Source organism: Cryptomeria japonica, chromosome 4, assembly GCF_030272615.1.
Source record: "Cryptomeria japonica chromosome 4, Sugi_1.0, whole genome shotgun sequence".
Lineage (NCBI taxonomy): Eukaryota > Viridiplantae > Streptophyta > Pinopsida > Cupressales > Cupressaceae > Cryptomeria > Cryptomeria japonica.
This window is the reverse complement of record NC_081408.1, coordinates 577,131,704-577,148,133: the sequence shown is the minus strand read 5'-3', so window position 1 is coordinate 577,148,133 and position 16,430 is coordinate 577,131,704. Positions and strand designations below refer to the sequence as shown.

Genomic DNA, 16,430 nt, shown 5'->3' with positions numbered 1-16,430 from the left:
AGGCTCAAATTTAGAGATCATACATGAGTTTTCTTTGACCTTTCTTCTTGTAAGAATTCCTGCATCTTTGTCTCCTATGATTTGCTTTGGATCATGATTGAGTTTTACATACCTAGGTATATTCTTAACATATTCCTCTAGCTTTTCTTCTTCATCCTTATCTTCATCAACATCAACATCCACCGGTGTAGGAGCACAATTACTAGTACTAGGCTGATTTGCAACCGGTTCCCAGAAGGTTACTACCGGTTCATCTCCTACATGCTCTTTGCCAGTTTCCTCGGGTTTCTCAGAGTTTTCATCAACCCTAACATTGATGCTTTCAACAATTCTCCGAGTCCTATTGTTGAAACATTTGAGAGCTTTTCTCTTTGTGGAATACCCTAGGAATATTCCCTCATCACATTTAGCATCAAACTTGCTTTGATGTTCACTCCTCGTGATATAACATCTACTACCAAACACTCTGAAGTAGCTTACCACTGGTGTCTTACCGATGTAGTACTCATAAGGAGTCTTATCCTTTCCTTTCTTGATGAGTACCCGGTTCATTATGTAGATTGTAGTGCTCACCGCTTCTCTCCAAAAGGTGTGAGCAACCTTTCCTTGGATTAGCATGGTTTTAGCTGCTTCAACCACCATCCGGTTGTTTCTCTCTGCTAAGCCATTTTGCTGTGGAGTCCGGGGGGCAGATAGTTGCCTCTTGATGTCATTCTCTTCACAATATTTGTTGAATTTGTCGGAAGTGAATTCTCCTCCTTGATCAGTTCTGAGACATTTGATTCTTCTACCACTTTCCTTCTCTACTAGTGCTCTGAAAGCTTTGAAATTTCCAAAGGCTTCAGACTTGTCCTTCAGGAATGTGACCCACATCATTCTTGAGCAATCATCTATAAGAATCATAAAATACCTATCTCCCTGCACACTCCTAGTTTTCATAGGACCACACAAATCAGTATGCACAAGATCAAGTAAATTGTCTGTAGTGAAAGATTTACCTTTGAAGGTTGAGGAAGACATTTTCCCCAGTTGACACTCTCTGCACAAAGGATTTTCCGGTTTGCTCAGCACCAACAATCCTCTAATTGCCTTGATCTTACTGGCCTTCACAATATTGTCAAAGTTTACATGGCAGAGTCTCCTATGTCATATTCAACTGCCTTCAAACTTAGCCACAAGACATGTACTGACATTAGCATTTAGCTAAAATAGGTTACCTTTGGTCTGCATACCGGTAGCCATCAGTTCACCACTCTTTCCTTTGATTTTACACACTCCATTTTTGAATTCCAATTTGAGTCAATTATTATTCAGTTGAGCAACACTCAAAAGGTTGTGCCTTAGACCTTCTAACCAATACACATTGTCAGCACTGCTCTTTCCATTCAGAGAGATGGACCCTCTGCCTTCGACCATACATGGTGCATCATTACCAAAATGAACTACACCACCATCATACTCTTCCAGAGAAAGAAACTTACTCCAGTCACCAGTCATATGGTGAGAACAACCACTGTCAATAATTCACTCATTGGAATTATCAAAGTGGGAGACAAGAGCCTTCTTGTCTAACACATCTTCCTTGACTGCTACAAACACAATATCCCCATTTTCTTCATCTTCTAATTCCTCATCAGTGACACCTTCATCAACTGCTACAAAACAGTTTCTCTGGTTTCCTCCTTTGAACTTCTTGAACTTTTTCGGTTTATCCTTGCTATCACCATTAGGACAGTTTACAGCAATGCGTCCTATCTAATTACAAGAGAAGCATTTCAAAGGAAGCTTACCTCTGTATTTACCGGTTCCTTGGGAAGTCTCTTGGCAAGAAGAGCTTCAAATTCCATCAAGATCTCCTCATCATCCATTTCTCTACTTTGTCTTGGTTCATCACTGGTACTAGCTTCTTTTCCTTTTCTAGATGGTGCAGCAGATGCTCTAAAGGCTGATTCAGTCTTCTGAACACTGTCATCAAAGCTATTTAGCTCATAGGCTGTCCACTTTGCAATGATGGAGTCTAGGGACACCTTAGTCTTGTCTATTGACCTCAACTCCTGAATAGCAACAACCCTTATTGCATAGATCGGTAATAAGGATCTCAAAAATTTGCTAACAATAGTGGAATCTTCCATTTTACTACCTGCACTCTTGATATCTTCAACAACAGTTTTGATTCTTATTCCATATTGTTGAATGGTCTCTCCTTCAACCATCCGCATATCTTCAAACTTTCCTCTAAGGTTTTCTTCCTTAGCTTGTTTCACATGATCATCACCTCCATAGATATTCTCAAGAGTATCCCATACTTCTTTGGGATTTTCTTTATCTTGGACATCAATAAACTCAATGTCAGATAAACTACTGGTTAGGGCTTCCATGACTTGCCCATTCTCCCGAATCTCTCTCTTTTGGTCATTGGTGAGAGTACCAGTAGGGATAACATAAACATTTTCAACATAGCTCCAATGTTGAGCACCCATGCTTCTGATGTATATCTTCATTCTATCCTTCCATATTTTAAAGTTGTCTCTGTTGAATTTTGGACCTTCTCTCTTCATCATTACAATAAGATCTTTCCCTCAAGTGGTTAAGCTTACAACACAGAGGACCTGGAGGACGCTCTGATACCAATTGATAACACAATGATGAACAATGAGTACCAAACCAAAACTGAGAGGGGGGGGGGGGGGGGTGAATCAGTATAGGTACAAAAACTTTTCCTGAACCGGTTTGACTACAAACAGTGAACTTGACTACCAATCACTAACACCGGTCATAAACCAAAATACTACCGGTTAAGCACAATGAGACTATGAAAGATATAAACCAGAAACACTTATCTTATCACACAACCTACACCCTCATTTCCACATTATCCTTGTGCATAGACAGGTAATCTATCAACAAAAATATAATAACTTGCTAGATCAACATGATTCACCGCTTGACAAAAAACAACAAAGCATCAAATGAAAAAGACATCACATATGACACAGATATTTTTCACGTGGAAACCCAACTGGGAAAAGCCACGATGGGGATGAATACCCACAATCTGTTTTTGAACTCTTTCGAAGTCCGCTCGGTTAGAAGCCTAGTCCGGTTAAAGACTGTTACAACAGGTTTTGTTAGGAACCGATCCTGTTAGGGATCACCCGGTTAAGGGTTAAACCCTGTTAAGGGTTACCTTGTTATAGGATTTTATGAACTCAATGGCTTTGACTCACCTTGTTAAAGGATTTACAACAAGCTAGTTAAAGCTACCATGTTAAGGGATTTTCCAACTGTTGAAGTGGTTAGAGATCAACAGGTATTACGATGATCTGGTAATAGCACTTCAATGCCAATGTAGATCCGCTTTAGTTCCTTTCTTCTGCATACACACTCTACAGGTATCAACCCTCTTATTTGGTCTGGCAAGAATCACGTATCTTTGCACTTAGATACACACACAACATTTGTCATCAACTTCAGCATGAAACACAACATCGACCTTATAATAAACAGATAGGTCGATAACATAAACCCTAAACCCTAAACATTTAGGTTGAGCAATTCAGTCGGTTCAATCTTGACCATTGAACACTTTGCATTTGAATACAATGATCTTGAACAGATCTCAAGACATTCTCCATCGTTCGTTCTTCACCGCTTCTTGGAGGTGATAACCCATCACGTGTTCTCCACTGTTTGCATAGACTTCGCACATTCCCGAGGTAGATAGGATCAATCTCCTTCATGCAAGATCCTTCACGTGCATGAGGCTGACGTGACAACATGATCTGATCTCCATTACAATGCTAACTCATCACACAATGCCATCGGTTGAATCACATAGGCTCGAAACACTTCATCCGGAAACCCTGAAGCTGAGACTACCAACCAGTAGTCATACCATATTAAACCGCTTCACCTTTAGCACATATACCGGTTCTCATCATTATACTGGTTCACTTTGCCAGTTGCTTAACTTCAATAAACCTATTCACTCTTCATCATGTTGCCGGTTCACTCTTCAGCATATTACCGGTTCTCTTTCAGCATATTACCGGTTCATTCTTTCAGCATATTGACATCAATGACAACACAATATCATCATGTCAACATATTCTGCACATACGCCAATAGAGGTCGTGGTGGAAAGATAGGTGGGAGATCATATGGACGTTGAAATGAGGATCAAATTTACAAAAAAAAAAAAAAGAAGAAGAAGAAAGATTATAGTAGCAATAAAAATTAGAAAAAAGATGATTCACATTACTCCTGTGATCAAAATTCAAGAGGAAGAGGAGGTTTGAATCATGGAACTTGCTTTTGATGTTGAGAAGAGGGATACCAAGCTTATGACTACCATCAAGAAAAAGCAAAGACAAATATGAGGATTGAAAATAATGGAAGAGTTGCACATGTTGAAGAGGATGGAAAATCTTCGCAATCAATGGATGCCAAAAGAGGTGAAATTTTAGTCACTAGAAAAGCATTGTTAAATGAAGACAATGAACAAGACCAAAAGAAGAATTTCTTACATGCTTACCAAGGTAGTTTTTACCCTAATATTTAATTTTATTCCAAGTAAATCTTCCATGCTTTCATTGATAGTAAGGAAATAAATTTGAATCAACATACTTATTTGAAGCTCCATTCAACATCCTTGCAGTAATAAGATGGATCCACCCAACATTAACTAAACCATAAAGGTGTAGGTAGATAGAGTATGTGGGGAGTAGATGGACGATGCATATGGTTTTCAAATTTGGTTATGGAAATGCAAAATGAAATGGTTTATTATGCATTGGATCTATTGGCAGTTAATATGTTCAAAGATGATAATAAACAACATAAAGTTAAAATAATTGTAAACAAAAGAAGCTATGGAAACTTTAAAAATGTTTGAACTTAAAAGTAAAGTTATGAGATTGCTATTAGGAATAAATTATGTAGTTATCGAATCATACTCATTGGCATATATTTCATAAATAGTAGTTCATTTTGAACCCTTCTCATGAGTACGAATGATCTACAATTTGGTTATGACAATGCAAAATGAAATGAATTATGTGTTATATCTACATAGTTAATATGTAGATATTCAAAATATCAAGTATGATCTTTGAATTAAATCAAATCCAATTTCACGTCAAATCTCAGAGCTGTGTCAAATCTGCCAACCACAGAGACTTCATTTCAACACACACTTTCTCTCGATGCTTTAGGAACAATTTCTTCGTATTCTTTGGGGCTTATATCACAATGCAGCCCAATTAGAGGATTCAGTGCAGACTGTAGAGGCCAATTTGGAAGGGTCCAAAGACAGTTATAGGGACTGCCCCAACCATGGGGAGACCTATGAAACACCCGCCTCACAATTTAAATAAACTGCGTATTATGATAGTCCTTGAAAATCTCTTTTAAATAGATCTTTTTTTTGGGTCAAATTATGAAAACCAAAAGACCAGTTCCACGGATACTCGAAGAGAAAACTATAACAAATCTAGGACAAGCATTAAGAAAAATAATTAAAAAATAGATTTTTTTATTAAAAATTACATATAATCTAATTAGAGTATTCTTATTTTGTCATCTAATATAGATAGAAATTCAATTACAATAGAAAAATAATTTTAATATTATTTTATTTTCTATTAATAAAAAATATGAATTGAATAAAAGAGAAACATTAGATTTTTTTGCTTTAAATGTAACATATTTTATGCTCGTTCATTGTAGCTACTTCTAATTCTAATGGATTTCCACGATTTCTTTTATCACACAATAAAGAATACAACGAATATATATTCCCCACATTTGGTTCTTTGTCACTCTTTGATCACATGTATGCTTTATGATGCTTGCTTGCTTTTTCCTTTCATTGATTATCAAATGACTTCAAGTCATGGTATGAATTCCTCAATCTGTGTGATAATTATGTGAAAAAGAAACATTGGATTTTTGCTTGAACATGTAACATATTTTATGCCCGTTTATGGTAGCTACTTCTAATTCTAATGGATTTCCATGATTTCTTTTATCACACAATAAATAATACAATGAATATATATGGTCCATATTTGGTTCTTTGTCACCCTTCAACCACATGTATGCTTTACAATGCTTGCGTGTTTTTCCTTTCATTAATTTGTAATTGATTATCAAATGTCTTCAAGTCATGGTATGAATTCCTCAATTTATGTGATAAAGAGGTAGTAGCAAACTTGTGCTTGGATGACCTACCAAACCTAGTAAGAATTGATCTCTATCTATTCCACCATTGCTATCTTGGATTTGCAATTTTGTTTTGTCATTATGTTCTTTCACAAGTCTTAAAATTAAACAATATCATTATTATAAAGATTTGATCTATCATTTTCTTATGACAATTTGGGGACACACAAATTCACTGGTATAAATATAATGTCATGTTGCAACTGCCAAACAAGCCATATTATGTATTAGGCTAAAGAGGCTTCTTCCATCTTTCTATAGCTCAATCTCATCTTTGTATATTTTTTCAGCTAATTCCTCTACCTTACTACAAAGAAGTTTTATCTCTTCTTGTGGAATGCAACTTGAGATGAAGAGTCAATTTGTTTTCTTATATTAAATTAAATGTTATGTGGCACTCGATAAACATTTGCCACTTCATTAGGAGAACAACTTTCCCTATGAGTAAACCCAAGGAAAACACAAACCTTTGGCCATAAAAGAAAAAGAAAAATTACTTATTAATAATTTAATTTTGAATGATAGATGATAGTTATGTTCCATTTAGCAACCCTGTCCAATAATCAACATAACCATTGAACCTCCATTACAATTTTAATCTTGGTGTAAAATTGTCAAGTAGAAAACTAAAATAAATAGACTGGAGTAAAAGAATGAAACAAAATTCATAAAGAGAATTGATAAATTGAAGACAAATCATCAAATTAATATATAGATTGTATTTAAAAATTATATACACAAAATATTATTCTATAAATAAGCTATTGTAAATTAAATTAATGCATCTTCTATGCACATAAAAAATTTTAGTCTCTAACATATTAACTTATATATAATTTCTATCGGTGTAACCCTTGCACCTCCTTTCGATGCAAGTGCTAGTTATATTGTTACTAGGATTCATTTGCATAGTTTTTCAATGAAACTCATTGATCCATATTTTATTCGTAGTTCACATGAACCCATCTCTCATGAGAACGAATAGTCCACAATTTGGTTATGGAAAGACATAATGAACTGGTTTACTATATATATTATAAAATCTATTCTAATTAATATTTTTGAACACAATTAACAACAAACACCATAAAGTTAAACAAAGGGTAAGCAAATACAAATATAGCTTTAACAATGGTTGAACTTAAAGTAAAATTATATTGTTATCAAGATTTAATTATATATTTAACATAAATTCACAAGAACCCATTCCTTATAAAAATAAAAAATAAATAATCCATTTAACACCTAACTTTGAACTTATAAACATCAGAAACAATGTCTGGATATGCTTGATCCATGCCTGCATATGCTTGATCCGTGCAACAAGGAGGACATTCAAAGCATGGTGTGTACCCGATAAAAAAAGATCATTTTCAGGCGTAGTAATTTCCATCATAGACAACGTCGACGACATCAATGAAGAGTTTATAGGTATCTTCCATTCATGTAAAAAGTTAATTACAAGATAAATAAATAATTTATTTTGGAGGAAGATATACAATTACGAATAACACTATGCTTAAACAGGGCACTAACTACAGAATGGCGTGAATGCCTACACACTTCTTAGGGAGCTGATTTTGATCTATTCTGTTTTGGCTGCTGCTTTCACGTCTTTGCTTGATCGGTTATACTTCATATGGCTTTTCACCAGCTGACCGGCAGCAAGGGCAGACATGAGAGACAGCTCTCCTGCCATTACTGCACCTGCCACTATTCTTGCCAAGTTCTGTGCATTCTCACCAGGTGATGTCCTATTTGCTCCTTTCACTCCAAGCATGTTCAAACATGCCGCCTGTGATCCCAATTGAGTTCCTCCTCCCACTGTCCCCACTTCAATGCATGGCATGGTAACCGAAATGTGCAGGTCCTTGCCCCCATTCACCCCCTCCATCATAGTAAGACAGTGGGAGCTCTCCACATTTTGGGCAGGATCTTGACCTGTTGCAATGAACACGGCTGACACAATGTTGGCAGCATGGGCATTGAATCCTCCCATGGCACCAGCCATTGCAGATCCGGTCAAGTTCTTGAGCATGTTCAGCTCCAACAATGCTGGAACTGTCGTCTTCAACACCTTGTTCACAACTGTCTCTGTTATGATGGCCTCACACACTACCGATTTCCCACGTCCTTCAATCCAATTCACTGCTGTGGGCTTCTTGTCTGCACAGAAATTGCCTGAAAACAGAAACCCATTTACAAAATTAGCCAACCCATTAAAAGAAATATCCAATACAATTGCATGGTGTAAAAGTAGAATCCCCAAAAAATAAAAGAAAACGGAGGACTTGAATTACCAGAAACGCTGATGACATCCATGTCAGGGAACGTAATTTGAAGATAATCCAAGACATTCTGAACACCCTTGGAGACCATATTCATGCCCATGGCATCTCCAGTGAAGCATGAGAATCTCATGTACAAATTCTTGCCTGCAATTGCACATTTTATACCTTGTAGCCTAGCAAATCTGCTTGTCCTGTTGAAAAAAAGTGCACCCAAACGACGTATCAGTTATCTTGAAAATATGGCTTTATTTCACTATCCACTGAGAGCCAATACCCATAAAACTATACGATCAATTGTGCACGCGAAATGAAAAAGAAGATCTAGAAGAGAAACATTTACCTATTGAAGATGTCAGAGAGGTTATCGGAGTTTGCAGGATCCTCAATGTAGAACTTGAGCTCAGCAGCCCTCTTGGCACTCTGAAACCTCACAACAGGGGCCCTAGTCATGCCATCTCTGAGAAGAATGCTTGTAGCCCCACCACTCATAAGAATGGCCTTGCAACCTCTGTTGGTGCTGGCCACCAGACACCCTTCTGTGGTTGCCATGGGCACCATGTAGTCTAATCCATTTACTAGTAAGGGCCCTGCCACACCCACAGGGATTTGTACATAACCCACAGGCATCTCACAGCACTGCCCAAGAATGGACTGATAATCGAATCCCTCCAAGGGCAGCCCCTCAAGGGATCTCCCAGTCATGATCTCTAAGGCCCTCCTCCTCACAGAGGCAGCTCTCTTGCAGTCCCCAAGGGAGGATTCAAGAGAATAGGAGGCCACAGTGCCATTGCATACAGCAGCTGCAATGTCTCCATCCTCATTGTCACCAAGGTTAATTCCCTTGAGCTGGACCTCAGGTTTCTTAACAACAATTTCTTCTTCGGCCACTGTCCCACAGGTTGTTCGAGGGGCACTGAAATCCTCCTTCACAACAAAATCATCCCATGAATCATCATTGCTTTTTCCAATGAAGTTTTGCACATAATCAATTCCAAAGAATCCAAGCAAATATATGAAGGAAGCCAGCTGGGCCACAATGGCTACAAGCTCCCCAAAGCTGACAACATGGAGGGGTGTGGAGGTTCTGATCTTCTCCCTCCACCTCCTCATCAGGAAATATGATGCAGTGAAAAAAAGCACAAAGAAGATCTTATTGGTGAGTCCCAATGGGAGAAGAAGGGCATCAGATGCCAACAGCTTTGAATTCTCATTGTTCTTCTTCCTCTTTGCACCATCATAGGTAATTCCTCCACCATTCTTCACACCCATCTTTGATTTTCTTAGCCTAGCAAAATCCATTGCAGAGGCTGTTCTTTGTGTTGTTGGGTGTTGATATGCTTTGGAAGTGACCCACAATGCTAAAATGGTCTGGACATTGCCGCTATTTATAGAGGGGGCAAAGGAGCAAATACAATGCTTACAACTCTTTATCTTCCTCACGTTCGACTGTTTTTTATTGACCGTGTAAAAAACTTTATTCCGGTCACCCCTCGTGCGCTGTCTCGCGGAATCCAAATTGTGGATTATTGCCTGGTAATAGTCCTACACATTTAATCATTATGGCTTTTGACACGTTTTTCTCGGTACCCCTCGTGTGACATATATGGACACATAGGGGCCTCTTTTTAAAAATATCTTATGTACAAAGCCGACTATACAGGGGTCTAGGTATTTTGAGAAGGTTATAATATCCTAGCAGTCTTAGGAGGGGTAAGGGATATGCTCATAGAGATTGATGGGAAAACGTAAATGAATTTTAACATTACATGAAGAAGTGTATAAAAGCATAGATCTATAAACATGTATCATTGATTTGAAACAATGACATTGCCTTGAACATTTAGTAAGAGTTTGGACGATTCAAAGTTATGATATCTTTTTGCTAAATATTTTTCTTCGTGTCCTTTTCTTGATCTTTGAGTGTCCACTAGAAGATAAAAAGCTGTAATTGATTAGTGGTAATAATATTTTTTCTAAATTAAAGTAGGGAATATTTTAAAATGCGTAACTTAAAGAGAGTAAGCGACTAACCTGAACTTGTTATTTGTTTACATGGATTGAGTTTATTGATGAATGAATTCCTTTTTTGTGATCTTTGACCTTCAAATGTTGTTAAAAGAATTAAAATGAGGGTATTTCTTGTCTTATTATTATAATATTTTTATTATATTATTATTCTTATTTATTAATTGGTAGAATATGTTGCAAGGTGTGCGCCCTTGGTCTCATTGTGTTGTGTAGCGCAATGCTCGGGTTTGTGACATGGATTAAGTGCCTCCTGTGGATTCTATAAGTCTAGTGGTTGTATTGTTGCAAGGTGTGCACCCTTGGTCTCTTGTGTTGTGCAGCGCAACGCTCGAGTTTGTGACATGACTTAAGTGCCTCCTAAGGATTCTATAAGTCAAGTGGTTGTATCAGGCATTAATAGGTCGAACTTTTGGTGCAACGACAACTACGCTTGTAACAAGTGGTATCAGAGCTTGGTCACATGTTCAAACCCCTTTGTTGTAAGGTGTGCACCCTTGGTCTCCTTGTGTTGTGTAGCGCAACACTCGGGTTTGTGACATGGTTTAATTGCCTCCCGTGGATTCTATAAGTCCAGTTGTTGTATCGAGAATTAACAGGTCGGTCTTTTGGTGCAGCGACAACCACACTTGTAACAAGTGGTATCCAAAGAGGTCACAAGGTCAAACCCGTCGCTTGCGCTGAGGGGGATTGTTGCAAGGTGCGCTCCCTTGGTCTCCTTATGATGTGCAATGCAACACTCAGGTTTGTGATATGGCTTAACTGCCTCCCATCCATTCTATAAGTCTAGTGGTTGTGTCGAGCATTAATAGGTTGATCTTTTGGTGCAATGACAAACGCACTTGTAATAGAATATTATTATATTTTCATTATTATATATTTAAATTATTATTATTTTAATATCGTTTTATTATTATATACATATTATATTATTGATATTATACTTTTATTGTTACATTATATTATTATAATATTACATTACTATTATATTCCTATTATTAAATAGATTAAAAGTTTTAGTTCAATAATTAGTTTGTATAAAAGAGGCTAACCCCAACTCAATTGTGATAATTGATTTATTAAATTATAGAACTATTGGAATCAATGAACATTGAGAGGGGGGGGTGAATCAGTGTTCTGCAATTTATAACTTTCTTGAACTGATTCTTAAACCACGAGATGCAAATGAATAAATGTAAAATGCATAAACTCAACACACACAAGCACAAAAACATACACATCGGAATTTTTATGTGGAAAACCGGAAATGAAAAAACCGCGGTGGGATTGAGACACACAATATTGAAATACTGTGATCAAGAGTATAATAATATTACAGGAGGAATGCACATGCATTCAGGCACACTGCCTAGAGCTCACTACTCATATAAAAAAGAGAGGGCTACAACCCCCGGAGGACTCACTGTCCTACAAATGATTACAATTAACAACTTGGATGTTTGAACTGATGAGTAACATCTACAAATGCCAAAGTGTAGTCCTGGTTAAGCGCAAGTAACTATTTTCCACTGTTTTGGCACACTGCTCTGTTTAGCTCTGCTCTATCATACACCTGAGCATAAAGTCAAGGATAGCACACGTGAAACAACACACAACCACTCATACAATCTTCACACACCAAAATCGATCTCCAAAATGATCAAATAGATCAGTCTTATATGTCTGCATCACTTGATTAGGTCACCAACATGTTGGCTTAAAAAACATTTACAAAATATGAAATGTGTAATAAGAAGTCAACTCAATCCGATTACAAATGCATATGTGGACCAAAACAAATTAATAATAGGATTTAAATATGTCAAATCAACAACCTCAAACTCAAAACCAATCAACAAAATCATCCCGAAGATTTCGCATAACACGGTACACCACTAAGCACCCAAATAACCTTGTTCTTCCTGAAATACACGATACCAGATCTCCAAACTGGCACGAGAATTAATACCAAAGGTTAGGATTGTGGACTAAGGAATTCCAATCAACAAATTGACTACCTCTTCCACCGCAAACAAAAATGTGTACCCAAATTTGAGTCCTACTCAATATACTCACACTTTGTCGAACACTATGTTCCACCTTCCAAACTTAAGCAAAGTAGACTTCGAACTTCCAGTAGAATGAATTTGCATATTCCGAATGAAGCTTTTGATCTGAGTTGTCATCAAAGACAACCCGTAAACAATCCTTAATCACTTATCTCTTCCAGAATAGTGTCTCTTGCCAACAATCTCCCCCTTTGGCATTGATGGCAACACTTAGTGAAAAATGACTAAGTGTCAAAACCAAAAATGTCGTACACTGCAAAATTCCAAAACTACAAAAATGCAACAGACATAGACTCTCCCTAAGAATATAAATCATTTTTCACTCCTCTCTCCCCCTTTGACATCAATGGGAAAGGTAGGTAATTGCTCAAAATTGTATGTACAAGGGTATACACAGGAACTTACAAAAATTTGAAGATGTCTGCAAAAATAGTCCTCAATACCATCCACATGACACCAAAATTTATATGTAGAAAACCCGGTAAAGGGAAAAACCACGGTGGAAATCCTACCCACAGTCAGATAATACTTTTGCAGTAAGTATGTGAATTACAATTGAGGGGCCTGCACTTGCGGGAAGGTCAACAACCTAGAGCGCACAACTCATCACAAAAAGAGCCTCACTGAATACATAGAAATCCAAACTAGCATCTCCTATGCCCGAGCACAGTTCCGGTTAAGCTCAATACCGGAGGACTAAATCCTCTTACATAAACCCAATTCGATCTCCAGTGATCGACCAAATCCTCTGCCTGAATGATATTACAATATTCACACATTACATATCCTCACACATGATCTACAATGAGATCTTACATCATATATATATACAAACCCTCGACCATAAACAATCAGGTCAACCACCAAACAATAAGCCAATTACATAATTACAAAACATGTCGACCTTAGACCAAACAAATAATATCCAACACATAAGACATCCTGGAAACACATCGAGAGGTCCAATCCACATGTTACATTAGGGCAAGTGCAAGGTAATGAGTCACAAATTCGCGGAAGTCCGTGCATTGGAAAATGCGCTCTTATAAACGGGGGCCCGTTTTCAAAAAACGGGGGCCCGTTTGTGCTTCGGGCTCCCGAGCCGAAAGGTAACGGGGGCCCGTTTTGTTTAAAAACGGGCCCCCGTTTTGCTATAAAACGGGGGCCCGCTTTTAAACAAAACGGGGGCCCGTTTTTTAGAAACGGGGGCCCGTTTTAAAAAACGGGGGCCCGTTTTGTTTAAAAACGGGCCCCCGTTTTGCTATAAAACGGGGGCCCGCTTTTAAACAAAACGGGGGCCCGTTTTTTAGAAACGGGGGCCCGTTTTAAAAAACGGGGGCCCGTTTTTTAGAAACGGGGGCCCGTTTTAAAAAACGGGGGCCCGTTTCTAAAAACGGGCCCCCGTTTTGTTTAAAAGCGGGCCCCCGTTTCTAAATGGCATTTTTCCTTTTTTTCCACAATCCGCCCTTGTTTGAAAACGGGGGCCCGTTTTGTGGAAGTTGATTCCACAACCCGCCACTTGGCTCGGGATTAGGCCCGGGATAGGCCTGGGATGGCCACACCTGAGACATGGACCTACAAATTCAAATCTCCATAAATGAAAGCACAAATATGAACTTCAGAAATAGTTTACACGCCTCTAATTAGAGAATTTTTATACGAAATTAAAACCCATTTCAGATTATACTGTCTAGATTCTAAATATGTAAATTTATTTAAAAATTGATTATTTTAACTATTTTTCATTTAATTTATACTAAATCAGGTCCATAAATTTGAAATATTAACTAATTTTGTTAATTTAATAACTTTTTTATTTTAAAGAATTTTGGAAAAAAAATTATATGTCATCAATCTACACAAAATTCTTTTGTATTTAAAAAAAAAAAAAATCAAAAAATGTTAAGTTTACATCAAATTATGTGGGTCGTACACGTCAAATTTTTAAAAAGATAATTACGGCAATTAAAAAATTAATTAAAAAAAAAATATTAGAAAAAAAAATACAAAAAAATATGCTCATCAATCTTCAGTGTGTTACAAACCATTTCCCAAAACGGTTTGAGAAAATAATTTTAATTGTGTCAAAAAGTGTGGGTCGTACACATGCATGGTATGGTTCTGAAACAGGCATTTTTAAAACATAGTTTTCAGAACTCAATTTAAAAAGTTATTTTTTATTATGTGGGTATTAAAATAAATTATATATTTGGAAACTACACTCAGAGGGCTATCTTTTATATTACTGACTTTTTCCAAGATTCAATCTCTAAGTGTTTCAAAATTTAAGCTCAAATGAGACAAAATCTGAAAATCAGGGAAAACACTTCCACTTTTTGGCCAAAAAGTGGACTCATCTTCTTGCACTGACCCATTAAGTCAGTCCATAACCTAGATCAACTAGGACCAAATATAGGTCCACAAGCTAAAGCAATTATCTCTATCTGCCAAGTCTCAAACATGATCACCAACATCATCCTGAGTCTGCACCAAAAGCTGCACCAACATCACTTATGTATATCATCAAATATCTTCATCAAAAGCTCTGTCGGTGAAACCCTCGTCGGAACCACAAGCCAAGCTTCCAAGCAAATGGGATAGCATCCGATCACCAAACCAAAACCAACTGACTGAGTATGAACATGAGTATCATGAATAAGCTAATTTCATAACCAAACCATATCAGAGCCTACCGGATCGTGCTGGATCCAAACCAACCAGAAACTACTCAACCTACCGGGACCATAAGGGTGCTGGTAAAGCATCCAAACAACTAGTGTTGACATCAATGACAAAAAATCAATGCAACACATAATCAATTCATCCAAATGGCCAACAATCTCCTCCTTTGGCATTGATGGCAACACTAGATGTGAAAACACCTAAGTACCAAGAAATGCCAAATAAGTCTCCCCCAATGGAAGACAACCAACAAGCTCCCACATACAAATGTAGTAATGAAGTTATGAAATAAAGACCAAACTCCCCTTATGAATGATATCTCTGTAAAACTCTGAATTGTACATATATCTCTCCCCCTAATGTATACAACTCTTTAAGTTTTTCTTTTTCACATCAATATCTCTCCCCCTTTGACATCAATGCTAGAAATTTGACAAAAATATCAAAGCAAAAACATAAGCCACTGAATCATAAAGCTAACTACTCTCCCTGAGAAGAAGCATTCCCACATCAGTGCCAGGATGAAAAATATCTCTAATAACGCATTTCAGACTGATGCCAAACTGCATCAATCAAGTCTCTACCAGAGGGGCAAAAGCTCTCAATTTGTCTCTAAAGTACTCAAATGATTCCTTAGGAAAAGGTTTAGTGAAGATATCTGCAATCTTCTCTTTAGTGTTCACATAAACCAATCTAAATTCATTTGATTCCACCTTTTCCTTCAAAAAGTTGTACTTGATAGATATGTGCTTGTCTTAGAATGAAATACCAGATTCTTTGATATGTCAATAGCAACAGAGCTATCACAGTGAATAACTATTGGTCCATCACAATCCACCTTTACATCCTTCAACATTTGCTTCATCCATAGGACTTGTGTACAGTTAGTAGCAACAACAACATACTCAACTTCAACGGTAGATAAAGAAGTACATGATTGTTTCTTGTTGGTCCATGAAAGCAACTTCTTTCCAAGAAAGAAAGCTCCACTAGAAGTACTTTTCCAGTCATCAACATCTCTAGCCCAATTTGTATTTGTATATGCACATAAAGTAAATTCATCATCCTTAGGGTACCATAAACCATATTCAGTTGTACCTTGTAAGTATCTAAAAATCCTTTTCACCACACTCTCACGATT

General features: G+C 37.2%; 1 protein-coding gene across 1 annotated transcript; it reads right to left on the bottom strand.

Moving 5' to 3' along the window:
* Positions 1–7,635: 7,635 nt before the first annotated feature.
* Positions 7,636–9,892, bottom strand: LOC131071051 (3-hydroxy-3-methylglutaryl-coenzyme A reductase 1). Its single transcript, XM_058006747.2, has 3 exons — positions 8,854–9,892; positions 8,523–8,704; positions 7,636–8,403 (listed from the first exon to the last, which is right to left on the bottom strand). Exons 1-3 carry the CDS (start codon positions 9,810–9,812, stop codon positions 7,808–7,810), a joined length of 1,737 nt encoding a protein of 578 aa, XP_057862730.1. The 5' UTR covers positions 9,813–9,892; the 3' UTR covers positions 7,636–7,807.
* Positions 9,893–16,430: the final 6,538 nt, after the last annotated feature.